Source organism: Odocoileus virginianus, chromosome 1 (genome assembly GCF_023699985.2).
Source record: "Odocoileus virginianus isolate 20LAN1187 ecotype Illinois chromosome 1, Ovbor_1.2, whole genome shotgun sequence".
Taxonomy (NCBI): Eukaryota; Metazoa; Chordata; class Mammalia; order Artiodactyla; family Cervidae; genus Odocoileus; species Odocoileus virginianus.
Window position 1 is genome coordinate 13,578,992 of NC_069674.1, and position 14,033 is coordinate 13,593,024.

Below are 14,033 nucleotides of genomic sequence, written 5' to 3' on the forward strand. Positions count from 1 at the left end.
CCAAAGCCAAATTAATAATCTTTCCAATTATACCCATTCCTCCCACATTTCTTCATTTCTTGGTAAATGGAACATCAGAAATCTGTGAGTGATCACTGAGTACTCTCTTTCTCTGCAACCATGCACCCAGTCTCTGAAAATTTCTTGCAGTTCTCTCAGCCTCCTCCTACTGAAGTAGCATCTTCTGCATCCCCCTGCCCCCTCTCCACGCAGCAGCCAAAGAGGGCTTTTTAAGAAGATCCTGCATTCAGATCCTCCAGGGCCACCCATTTCACTTAGAACATAGAGCCAGCCCCTGTATGAGGCCCCCAGAGCCGTAGGGTCCACCCCACAACGTCTGATTCCTGCCACCCGCCCCCACCTCCACATACGCTCTGGTCTCCTCACTGTCCCTCCACACACCAAAACCTTCCCCACATGTGTCACTCACCCCATCGCTTCCTCCAGGTGTCTGCTTACAGGTCACTTACCACTGAGGTCTTTCCCAACAACCCCATCACCCACTCTCTGGTCCCCTACCCTGTTTCATGTTTCTTCACAGCACTTACCACTGCATCATATATTATATATTCAACAGTTCATTAAAAAAGTTGTCTCCCCCATCCCATCCCTAATAGAATCTAAATTCCACAAGGACAGGACTTAACTCTTGCCTGATGCTGTTTTTCCATTACCTGGAATAAGGCTTGGCACACAGCACCCACGGTGACTCAAGGCCCACACTATGTGTTCTGAGTATCCATGTGATGGACAGTACTGTAGAATGAGTACCTTTTATGAGGTTTCAGATGTTTTATTTCCAATTCCATTGCAAATGTGAGAGGGCTAAAAAGGAGGGATGTGTTGATTTTAAACAATGTAGTAATTTTGAACATATATTCTATACTAATCCTTACACTGTTTTTGACTCAATTGGAACTCAGCCTCTGTAGTATGAGATTTACTGTGCTTTCACCTTGGGTCATGCCAAGGGCCTGCTGCACAGGTGATTCAGTGCAGACAGGGCTAACTTTTCCGCTGTGTGAGCTAACGTGTAACATAAACGGTCTCCTCCATTCACATTCTAAATCTCAGCCCATTACACCTCAGCTTGTCCCATGATCTGGACTCCTCTCTGAACCAGTAGCATTTGCCCCAGACAACTAATTATTCAGACCGAGGATGGCCTTCACCAATCTCTCTAATGTCAGAATAAAGTGGCTTAGTTATAGAAAGATGTTGACCCTTCTCCAGTATATATGTCCAGCTTGCCCTTGAACAGTGCAAGGGCTGGGGCTCCCCACTCTGCCAAGGTGAAAATCTGCTTGTAACTTAGACTCGGCTCTCTGTGCCTGAGATGACTCTGTATCCACCGTTCTCCACCGGCGCTTTCAACCAACCATTGATAGTATTTACTGTGAAAAAAGTCCACATATATGTGGACTCATGTGGTTCAAACCTGCATTATTTAGGGGTCAATTCTCATGCAGTTTGACCTGAAAACAATTCGTAGATTTTTGGAAACTAGATAAAACGATTTTGAATTTCACATGGAAAAAATGATTGTCAAAGAAATAGCTGATGACTTTTTTAAAAAAATGAGTAAAGAAAGAAGACTACCTCTCCTAGAAATAGAAATTTATATGTGAATTTATATATATGGTTTCCCAGATGGTTCGGTGGTAAAGGACCTGACTGCCAATTCAGGAGACACAAGAAATGCAGGTTTGATCCCTTGGTTGGGAAAATCCCCTGGAATAGGAAATGGCAAGCCACTCCAGTATTCTTGCCTGGAGAAGCCCATGGACAGAGGAGCCTGGCAGGCTACAGTCCACGGGGTCGCAAAGAGATGGACACAACTGAGGGACTGAGTACACAGCACATGCACATACATATACATATATTAATATTCTACATTAATAACATACATACAAGATTAATATTCTTGTTGCACAAAGAACCCATGCCAGTTGATAACAATTCTTCAGACAGTGTCTTCTGACACTACTCTGAAGAGGAACCACAAGTCACCAACATTTATTTCAAAACCATGATTAGATTCAGTCACAAAAGATTAACTTAAAATATGATGGCCATCTGACAACTGGCAAAAAAAAGAAAAGATTTTAAATGGCACTATCTAATTGGGATGAGAGGGAAGTGAGATTGAGGCCCTTGTACACTTGTGACTCAACAATTTGGCAGTACAATCAAAACATGGATGCACCTTAACCCGGTATTGCCACCTCTGGCAATCTGTCATAAGTCAGCAGCCTGAGTGACCGATTGTTCTTGCCCTGTTTGTCATCCCTCATTCCAGATTTCATTTTTTTCCTGATAGCTGCCTTGCCTGCTAGGCTGAAAGCGTGCTGGGAAGGGATGTCTGTTTTCTTCACAGCAGGACTTGGCATAGAATAGGTACCTAGTGTGAGTTCAGAGTGAAATTCAGCCACGGTAAAAAAGGGAAAAGCTTGATTGTCCAACAATGAGAATGGGTAAATAAATTTTCAGAAAGCATACAAGGGGAACCATTAAAATGATGTGCATAAAGTTTCTAATAGAATGGCAAATTGTTCACAGTTTGATAATAAGGGGAAAAAAAGAATACAAAATTAATATACAGTATGATTTCAACATGTAAACACTCAGCAAGAAAAAATCTAAATCTATCATTTATTTTAAGATATACCATTATTATACTGTTATTTTCACATATCACTGAGAATAAAGAAATGCCCACGATGCTGAGTCTAATATGATATTGTCTACATGGCTTTGACAAATAAACCTCCCATGTAGAGACGCCTGGGCAAGGGAGCTTGCTTGTCTCAACTTTGTCACTGGGTGCAGAGAAGAAAAAAAAAAAAAAATCTCACCTAAGAATTATAAGGTAGGGCTTGCATTAGCTTGCATTTTGAATTCACACTACCAGCGTGGTCCAAACCTCCAGCAGAGAATTTAACTCAGAGCAATTTAACTCAGAGCATCAACTCAGGTCGATGTTGCCTCAGATGGCTGCAAAAACAGACACACATCTCCCCTGTGAGACTTAGACCTCAGCAGGGCTGGCAGCATTTATAAGCCACCATAGCAATCCTTACAAGTGAAAAATTTTGCACCCTACAATTGATGAGATAAGACTAAACAAAATCTTAACAGGGGCCAACTCAGTGGTAAGATGATAGAGCAAAAATACTTTAATATATCTTATAGACATTGTATTTTTATATATTATAGATACATAATAAAGATATGTTTTATGTAATGTGTTTTACATAATGTAGACGTATTGGTATTGGGAAAAGTAAAATAATTTCATTTAAAATTTGAGATATGTGGGATTCTAGGGGAACTCATTAAAAAATTTAACATTGGGACTTCCCTGGTGGTCTAGTGACTAAGACTCCATGTTTCCACTGCAGAGGGTGTGGCTTCAGTCCCTGGTTAGGGAATGAAGATTTTGTATGCTGTGTGGCTGACTGCCAAAGAATTGATGCTTTCAAACTGTGGTGCTAGAGAAGACTCTTAAGAGTCCCTTGGACAGCAGGAGATCAAACCAGTCAATCCTAAAGGAAATTAACCCTGAATATTCATTGGAAGGACTGATGCTGAAGCTGAAGCTCCAATACTTGGCTACCTGATGTGGGAAGTCAACTTATTAGAGAAGATCCTGATGTTGGGAAAGATTAAGGGCAAAAGGAGAAGGATATGACAGAAGATAAAATGGGTGAATGGCATCACTGACTCAATGGACATGAGCTTGAGCAAACTCCAGGAGATAGTGAAGGACAAGGAAGACTGCTGTAATCCATGGAGTCATAAAGAGTCGGACATGACTTAGAGTCTGAACAATGACAACAATGCTACGTGGCGTCACCAGAAAATAAAATAAATTTAACATTATCCTCAGGTCTGTGAATGTGACAGATCTTTATTTCTTCTTGTCTTTAACACTAGTTTCTCAGCAGTTCTATTCCAATAGCTAAGTTCAATTAGTTCCCTTCCTATCATCTTGTGAAATTCAGTAGACACAGAAAAGATAAATCTGATGGTCAGGTACAGAGCCTCTTTCATACTGTGAATGTATTAAGCAGGGTGTCATCAGCATCATTAAGATTTTTGAGCTCTATGTGCAAGATATTAGATTAAGCCTGGTGGGAGGGGCAAGTTGTACAGAGGCTTAAGTCTCTATTTTCATTCATTTACTTAGTTGACAAATATTTGTTGAGCACCCATTATGCAGGGCTTCCCCGGTGGCTCAGTGGTAAAGAACCAATGCAGGAGATGCAGGTTGGATCCCTGGGTGGGGAAGATCCCCTGGAGAAGGAAATGGCAACCCACTCCAGTATTCTTGCCTGGGAAATCCCATGGACAGAGGAGCCTGGCAGACTACAGCCCATGGGGTCGCAAAAAGTCAGACGTGACTGAGCACTCACAGGTCTTAAGAAGGACATGATGGCTGGTGAGCTAGACCTCCTGCTTAAATGAAGATTGGAAAAGCTGCTAGATTTAGGGTGTGAACATTTTGGTCTTCTGTTTATACAGAAAATCAATTGGGATGGAGATTATGAGTTTATTTCCTAGTATATATACACAACTTGAGGGTATTAAAACTAGGGGATTCTGGGTGGGGTGAGTCCACACAAAATAACAGAATAAGGAAGTCCCTCCGGGGGAGAAAAGAAAGTCAGACTAAAACTGATGGCTTTGGGAATGGATTAAAGATATTCTATGAACCCCCATTTTCTATTTAGAAGTAACATTTTGAATGCCTCAACCCTTGGGGTAAATCTGGTGGTTATGTCATCAGAGGAGGTGGGAAAAATAGGAATAGTCATTAATATAATGAGAAAGAATGAGATGAGGAGAGAGACTTGTTCAGACACCCAGTTTCTCCACGCTTCAGGACAGCCTGGGGTTTTTGCTTGCCCTCAGGACCCAGTGGATTTGTTTACTAGTTGTTACCCAGGGGGTGTTGATGAAGGGTCATATTTATGAGCCAGAAGGGCAGTGATAACACGATCTAAACCCTCTTCCCAAGGAGATCATCAGTGATAACCCAAGGCTGCTGCTTTCAGCCCAAAATTCAGAACAAGACAGAATCCAGGCAGTATTCTACCCTGAAGAATAGGGACTGCTTTCTTCATGGCCATTATTTAGTTCAACCTCTCCGCCGCCCCCCGCACCTCCCCCTTTCCAAGGGCAAGTAAGGGACCATTCATCACTCTCTGTAGAGACTAAATCACTGCAATGGATGGCGCCCCAAGCAGGGTCCAGGAAGACCAGCGTCAGGCACTCTCCAGCCTATTCAAGGGCACACCGACAGGGTGATACACACACAACTGCTCCAGGCCGGACACCAAAGCCCACAGCTTCAGGGGATCAGGCCACATCCCAGGTGCAAACAACGCGGACAGCCGCGGCTCCCCTCTTCGGCTTCACTCGCAGCACGGCGGGAGCTCTGGCCGCACATCGGGGGTTATGTAACACCTATCTCTCACGGTCTGCATGTCCAGGGGACTTTCAAAATAATGGTGGAGAGTAGCAATTCACGGCGGTACGGTCATCCCACGGAATCCTAGGTGAGAAGACACAGGTAGACAGATGCAAGTGGCTGCGCGTCCCGGTCACCGCACTTTTCCCCATCTCGGAGCGCGCAGATGCATCCGTGAAATCTCAAACCCGGCACGCAATTCCGCGAAGCCGGGTAGAGAGGACCTCCTCGGGCGGGATCCGCACTCAGCCGAGCGGGGTGGGAGGGCGCTGGGCGCGGGGCGGGGCGGGGCGGCCGCGGCAGGTGCGGGCCTGGGGCGGCGGCAGCGCGGCGGGTGCGCGGAGGCCCGGGCGGCGGCGGCGACGGCGGCGGCCCGCAGCCCGCCCGGCGAGGGGAGTTCCCGCAGCCCGCCCCTGCGCCCGCCCCTCGCCGCCCGCGGCTCCTCCTCGCCGCCGCGCCGCGCCTCGCCTCGCCATGGTGGAGCGCGGAGACGCGGCGCCGCTACTGCGCTGGGCCGAGGGCCCCGCCGTCTCCCCGCCGCGGGCCCCGGTCCCGCAGGCTGGAGGCCGGGGCTGGGGCGGCGGTGGGGGCGGCTGGGCGGCCGCGGAGCCGCCGAGGAGGCGGGAGCCCGAGGAGCTGCGGCAACCGGGGCGCCTCGAGCTGGGCGACGTGGAGGAGGACCAGGTGGTGGCCGTGTTCGTGGTCACCTTCGATCCCCGCTCGGGTGAGAGCCGCCCCGGAACCGGGGCGAGGGTCGCCCCCCAACCGGGCCTCGGGGACGGCGGGGGAGGGGCTCGCTGCGCGCGCACCCGCACACCTGCACCCCTCTCCCCGCCGGCCGGGGGCCCCTCGGGGAGGGCAGGGGTGCCTCAGCGGGGTGGGGGCGTGGGGCTTTGTTCCCTGCGCCCCCGGGCCCCCTCTCCCGTTCCGTCCCGCCGCCTCCCGGCGGGTCCCCAGCTGGCGCCCCAGTCCCCACAGTCCTGCTTGCACTTCTCGGGTGATAGAGGATCCTGTTCGTGGCCACGGGCACGCTAGCTTTTGTTTTCTTTTCGGGCTCGGCTAATCGGTTTCTCCCGTGAAGAGGAGGAACGCCCCTCCACCCCTCCAGGTGAATTCCTTCGGAAACAGATCGTCCTAAGCCTCCACGTTCTCTGCTTCCCGCCCTCGCTCCCCATCCCTCTCCGCCTGGTAACTTTGTGAGCGCCCAAGTTCAGTCTCTCTGACGGCATGATTTTGAGGAATTAACGCCTGGAGCATTAAGGGATGGCACGGAGGGATTAAGCTGGAGACGGATTAAAAGAGAAACCTCCTCGGTAGGCTCTTTGCGGGTGTGTTCGGAGAGTTTAAGGGTGATCTCGCCTAATCCTTAGCCTAACCATCCGGTAAGGAAGTGTGCGTTTTACTGGTGAGCGAATTCCTGGGGTTCAAAAGTGAAGGCGTTAGCTTGTTCAGTCGCTAATACCTCCCTCGGAGAGCCTCAGGTGGTCGGGGAAGGGCTCTGCCCTCAGGAGTGGAGGGAGGAGAGCTCATGGGTCTGAAAAGTGTTAGCCGCTCAGTGGTGTAGGACTGTTCGCAACCCCACGGACCTGAGCCTGCCAGGCTCCTCTGCCCATGGAACTGGGGTTAAGAAAACCCAGATGTGCCTTTCTGTTCTCAGTCCACTGAAGTTGCTGGAATGTGGAGTGCCTAATTATGTGGACTGTCAGCTTTTTTCTCGAGTTCCCTAACTGGTCCTCCAAGGATGAGCTGTAGAAACCTTTCTGAAAAACTTGATAGGGTGCGATGGAGTGAAAGGAAAAGGAAAAGGGGTGAGGATCTTGGGAAGTCAGAAGATGGGCAGGCCCGGAAAGAAATAGGAACAGCTGTGGGAAGACTAGACCTTTCTGACTCCTGGCGATTCCTTGGCCCCTTCCCTGTGGTTTTCAAACTTTTTTGACTGTGACCCAACATATGAAATTCATTGTACATACCAATCAGTTTGCTCCATACATACATATGTAACTGAAATTAAAGTTTCATCAAATAGAACTAATCCCTTTTACATGTAGTACATACTGTCATTTTCTGTTTTTTGTTTTTTAATGCTCATCACATAGGCTGCTTAACTGACATATGGTTGGGACTCCCAGACAGGAAAACTGTTCTTTTTTGACCGAAGTAACCTTTATCGCTAGAGAAAAACATGCTATTTTGTAACTCATATTCCTGCAGTAAATAGATGTGCGCCTCAGATTCTTTCTGAAAAGCGTTTAAGAGTAACTAGAAGAAATGGAGAGGGAGCATTCACAGGGTCTGACTTAGCAGTGGTCACACTGGTGGTAGAGATGAGAGGGGAAGATGAGGAAAAAAAAGAAATTTCTGGGCTAACCACAGGTGGAGTTAATAATACTGAAAAGCACCTCAGCTGGGCCCCACCCCCTGCCTCGTTAGTCACAGCTGGTGAGCATGGTTTTGTGGGTATGTGTAAGTATTTGTGTGTGCAGACACACGTACATGAGTGTGTATTTGTAATGGCTTTCAGATTAAGATTAGTGTGGAAAGAAGGGATTTAACAGGCATTTGGACACTTGCTTTGTGTAGGCGTTTTACGATAATGGTGTTTCATTTAATTCTCACCACCATTCTAATTGGATGATCATTTATACCCCATTTATACATGAGCAAACAGAACAAAGATGATTACTTTGGAAATATTAACTAGCTGATAAATAGGTGGCTGTGACTCTGGTTGTCTTTAAAGTATATACAACATGACCTGAACATCTGCCCTGGTAACTTTTTGTCTTAACTGTGAGCAAAGAGGGGAAAGGATGGGAAGGAGCTGGGTGGGCAGGAGACAGAGTGTGTTTTTAATTATGATTGATGGTTTTGGTTTTGTTTTTTTGGAAAGCTGCTGTTTCTTGCCGATAATTCTCTTTCCTCATCTTCCTAGTTCCAAATTGCACTTTACTTTCTTTAAAAAGAAAAAAAAGAAGAAGAAAATCCTGATAGTATCTGTATTGAGTAAAAATTGTGTGATGAAGCACCTAGAAGTAAAAGATGGGATGAATGAATGCTCCTGGGGTTCCCGGGACCACAAAGGTCAACACTGGGGTGAGGGCCTCAGAGAGCCTGTGGTGTGTCCCTTGTGTGAGGGTTGGGGGAGTCTCGGTCTGAAGAGGTGACGCTTGGGCCCTCGGATGCCCGGGGAGTGGCAGACGTCACTGGGGCCAGGCTTCTGTCTCCCAGTTTTAGTTGAGTGTCTCAACCTTTATCCTGCTATGGAGGCAGGTCTGCTCTGTGTTGCGGTTTAGTCTTGGTCCACCAAGACTTTTGCCTTCCTAAACCTATGATACCCAAAGTAGTCAAGTGAATACTGGCTTCTTTACCCAAATCAGAACACATCACAGAAGTCCTTACATAGGAGGAACTGTCGTCTCTATGACTGCCCATCTGCGCCCCATGTCTCCCACTGTGTCCTCAGCGTCCTCCCCTCGGAGCTTCCTCCCTTGTCCCCAGACTTCCCCAGGCGCTTACTGCCCAGGCCGTGGGTATTTCATTCATCTTCCCTCCTGCTGCAGGTAACAGCACGTTGGTGGGTGTGCCTGCGAGAGTACGAGAGGGATGGGCAGGAGAGAATCCACCCCTGTGGGTCATCTGTCAGGGCCTGAGTGGTCTGTGTGCTGAAAGGGAATGAGAGGGAGGAGCGGACCCTGGTTACACGCGCGCGAACACACATACACACACACACTTGGACGGATGAGAGGGAGGAGGGGACTCTGGTTACACACACACTCTCTCTCTCTCTTGGACAGAGGATGCTCAGTGATTCTCAGACTGCTATATGGGAATAAGAGAGTATAGACTTTTGGATACAGGTTTGGGGCTGAGCATCTATAGGAAGAATCAGAGAAGAGGGGAGGGGCATAAAGACTGTTATTTTCATCGGAGCTTCGGTTTGATTACGGTTGTTGGGTCCGTAGATGATGTGAGGACCAGGGCTTCAGGTCAGGAGAGGTACAGGCCCCCTGTCTCTGACATGCACTCTAGCTGCCTCCTCTCTGTCTCTCTCACACACACTCACTCACTGACACACTCAGTCTTTATCTGGAGCAGGGAGTCCCTGGGATGGTGGTGGTGCCGGCCATCTGGGCTACAAAGCTGCTATTGAAAGCAGGCCCAGATGCTGACTCTGCGAGCTGGGTGGGAGAGATTGGCAGCCAGAATATTGCTTTTTTATTGTGTCCAACCCATCATTTAGAGCTTTGACTCTGTTCTTTGGGTCTCTAGGAACTAAATTTTCTTCCTCTGCCTAATTAAGGGAAAAGGTAATGTCATGCTTGGAAATCAGCCTCCCCCCTCCCCAACCCTCTCTATGAAGGTGACGTAGCAGTCTCGCCGTGCAACTGCGGGCTTGTGTAGGGGCCTGAGGCAGGTAGAGCTTTGAACCTATGGTGGATGATACCTGTGATTCAGCCTTGCTGGACTGTTTGTTTATAAGAGATCCACTTTCCACAGCTCCATTTTCCGCAGTTATTTTGTGGGTGTCTGGGGGAAGTTCCTGTGTGTGTGTCTGTGTGTGTGTGTGTGCGTGCGTGCGTGGATGGCTGAGGGGTAGCATACGTGCTGTGGTTTATAGGATGTCTTTTTCCTTGTTCTTCCTGATTAGGGATGCATTACCTGTTCCTCCCTCAACCTCTAGCCAGTGCCTCAGTTACATCTAAAACCCTTATTTAATTTAGTGCATCTAAATGCTTCAAATGACTATAGTATTTAAAATCACTCACATGCACAAGTTTTAACCTCCATACATTCTCCCTACAGTCAACAAAACACAAGCTATTTTCTTTTTAACAACGGCAACACGGAGGCCTAGGGAGACAGGGCCAGGTGTGGCGTCTGAGGTGTAACTTGGAGGGCTGCCCAGGTCATCTGACTCGTGCAAATAATAAATGGCTCCAGCCACTGGTGGGAAAGTGATAGAGGAGAATGACAGTGGAAAATTTGGAGTGTAGTTTTGAAACAGGAAGAGCAGTCCTAAGGATGGCCGGCTCATAGAGGCCAAGAGAAGGCTGGTCCTGATAGCCAAAGCAAGCAAGCCTCTTCTAGTGATGTAATTTGGCCATGGCCTTTCTCTCTACTTTCGATCAGAAGTCAGTGGATTACAACTGGTAGATTTCTTTAGTTCCCGTATTGGCAGACTCTTTCCCAGGCTGTTGGTGATTCACCTACTTGCGGTTTTCAGGGAGAAGTCAGTTGGTGACCATCTGCTGTGACTTCTGTTTCTTCTCTTGAAAGCTGATGGAGACTCGAGTAGGAGGGGAAGTCATAACACCCACCGTTTACCAAGTGCCCACCGTGGACCAGGAATTATCCGATCCCTTCAGCAGCATTCGCAGTCATGAGGCAGACAGAGGCACAGGGCCGTGAGGTCATCTTAAGTCACAGATCAGCGGTGGGGGCAGAGCCCAGAGGCAGGCTGGCTCTGCCTGCATCCAGTGTCTGTGGTCCTTCCCTCATCACACCACACCACTGCCTGCTGCAAAACAATACAGCGTCCGTGAAATGGAAAGTTTCTTCCATGTAAAATTAATGCATTGGAATTCAGCCATGGATGGGCATATGGCTGACTTGAAATCACCGGGATTAATTTCTTCCTGCCTCGGGTTTCTTTATGCTGACTCTTTCTTCCTTGGCTCTGATAGAATCTTATCCTAGGTGATGTTACGACAATTCAAAGCTACGTAAGACCCAGTCAAATGATATGGGCTGTTGACGTTCCTGGTGTTAGAATCCGAACCCTGTAAACTTCTGAGGTTTCGTCCATTTGGGGTTGGGGGCCTACTGCAGAAGTGGGGACCATGAGCACTCCTGGATTCTTGCCTTTTTTCATGAGACAGGATTCTTTTGTACCTCTGGACTGGAATGAGGACCAGGAATGTGTATGCTGATGGGTGGAAGCTGAAGGAAAGACTGAAAATCAAGGCACATTTCTTCTGAGAGGGGAGAATTGGTACAGAGCTCTCCGCTTGAGGTCAAAGGAACGGTAATAGGACCTTTGAGTCAGTCACTGATTATGAAATCAAGAGCTCGGGAGGAAATTGTTGGTTGGGGACTGCCCAGCAAGGAGGGAGACGAAGAGGAAGGAAAGTCATGTATTTCCCATTAGAAAGAGATTGTTTTGGTTCAAGACCATTGCTTTCTCCGCTTTCGGTTTTCTGAGATCAGCTTTCTCACAGACAGCAACAGTGGCAGCTGATGTCTCTTCTCTCTGGAGAAATGGTGGTTGATGAAGTCCAAATATGCTGGGGCGAGGGGTGGTCACTCCACATTTTGACCAAAAGAGAAGATAGAGGCAGCCCTGTTTGTAGGAGATAAGACAGAGTACATCTCACCTAGCACAGGAGCTTATGAAACGTGAGCCCTGGGAGGCCCCGGCCCACCAGGCCATGAGGTTCAGACCGTCTCTGCATCCAGAACCAGGCTCAGCACTGTCCTCTAGCTTCCCTGGGTTAAGTGAGCTGCCAACTCAGTAATCTGTTCGTGCAAGTTCCTTGGCCCCAGCCTAGCATCTGGCAGCAGGCTGCCAAGTTATGTTCCACCGATATTTATTGAATGACTGGCTGAAGGTACACAGAGCAGATTGCCACGTCTGTTCTTCATGCTGTTATGTCCATCCCTCCACAGAAGTTGTCTTAGCAGCTGGAGCCTAGGCAGGGCCCGTGGGTACCTGTGATGGGCCCAAGGCAAGGGGGGACTTGGGGATGGAAGGAGAGCAAGTTGGGAAATAAGGCACCTATTCATATCGATCGCCCCCTCTCTTTGATTGCTTACCCCTGGGATCAGCCCTTCTGTTCAATCCTGCCAGGCCTCACCTCCCTGGCTGGGTTCCTGAAGTGTGGTGAGGAGATTTGGAAAACCGAATGGCTTTGCACGTGAGAGCTGAGCCTGTGGTAGGTAGCATTCGGTGTGAGGTTTTTCTGGCCCTGCATGGCTCACCACAAGGATTGTTATTTTTGCAAAATCACTTTCCTTTAGACCTGTACAAGTTTCTTATATAAATGGGTTTCTAATTTTTGAGCATCGTATTTTCAATGGCCTTTAGCCATCATGCTGCTTCATCCCCCTAAATATAACACATTGTCTCAATTATTTTTTGTTTTTGCAAAGTCCTTTATGCTTAGCTTATGGTTTTCCCCACCTCTGTTATTTCAGTTATGATCCTTAATTCATAGGATACCTTTTTTAATTTTTCTTTTGTATTGGGCTATAGTTGATTTGCAGTGGTATTTCAGATGTACAGCAAAGTGCTTCTGTTATGCATATACATATATCCATTCTTTTTCAGATTCTTTCCTCATATAGGTAATTATAGAGTATTGAGTTCCCTGTGCTTACAGTAGGTCCTTGTTGATTGTTTTATACATAGTAGTTTGTATATGTTAATACCTTACTCCTAATTTATCTCTCCTCCTCACCTTTCCCCTTTGGTACCATAAATTTGTTTTCAAAGCCTGTGGGTCTGTCTCTGTTTTGTAAATAAGTTCATTTGTGTCATCTTCTTAGATTCCACATACAAATATATGGTATTTGTCTTTCTCTGACTTAATCCACTTGGTCTGATAATCTCTAGGTCCATTCATGTTGCAGCAAGTGGCATTATTTCATTCTTTTTTATGACTAATATTTAATTGTATATATTGATACATACCACATTCATCTGTCTGTAGACATTTAGGTTGTCTTGGCTATTGTAAATAGTAAATAGGGCTATAGTGAACATTGGGGTGCGTGCATCTTTTTGAAGTATAGTTTTCTCCAGATACGTGCCCAGAACTCGGATTGCTGGATCATATGTTAGGTATTTTTTTAAGGAACCTCTATACTGTTGTCCATGCTTCCCGTGTGGCTTAGCTGATAAAGAATCTGCCTGTAATGCGGGAGACCTGGTTCGATCCCTGGGTTGGGAAGATCCGCTGGAGAAGAGAAAGGCTACCCACTCCAGTATTCTGGCCTGGAGAATTCCATGGACTGTATAGTCTTCAGTCCATGGGGTCATAAAGAGTCAGACACGACTGAGTGACTTTCACACATACTGTTGTCCATAATGGATGTACAAGTTTACCTTCTTGTCAACAATGTAGAAGGGTTCCTTTTTCTCCACACCCTCTCCAGCATTTATTTGTAGACTTTTTGATGTTGGCTATTCTGACTGATGTGAGGTGGTGCCTCATTGTAGTTTTGATACGCATTTCTCTAATGATTAGTGATCTTGAGCATTTTTTTTGTATGCCTATTGGCTATCTGTAGGCCTTCTTTGGAGAAATGCATAGTTAGATCTTCCACCCACTTCTTTGGAGAAGGAAATGGAAACGCACTCTACAGTTCTTGCCTGGAAAATCCCATGGACAGAGGAGTCTGGCAGGCTCCAGTTCATGGGTAGCAGAGAGTCAGGCATGACTGAGCAACTGAACACCCACTTCTTGACTGGGCTGTTTGTTTTTTAATGTTGAGTTGCATGAGCTGTTTGTGTATTTTGGAGATTAATTCCTTGTCAGTCACTTTGTTTGCAAATATTTTC

The 14,033-nt window shown here is 47.1% G+C and overlaps 1 protein-coding gene across 4 annotated transcripts in view; it reads left to right on the forward strand.

Moving 5' to 3' along the window:
* Positions 1-5,202: 5,202 nt before the first annotated feature.
* The window catches only part of DENND11 (DENN domain containing 11), a 53,190-nt gene continuing 44,359 nt past the window's right edge, over positions 5,203-14,033 (forward strand). For 2 of the 4 annotated variants that reach the window (XM_070464709.1, XM_070464724.1), the window contains exon 1: positions 5,817-6,197. In XM_070464709.1, coding sequence (XP_070320810.1) covers positions 5,948-6,197 — 250 coding nt within the window. In that variant the 5' untranslated portion in view covers positions 5,817-5,947. Of the gene's footprint in view, positions 5,562-5,816; positions 6,198-6,509; positions 6,787-14,033 lie in introns of those variants that run through there. The other 2 variants (XM_070464757.1, XM_070464768.1) reach the window with 2 other exon arrangements.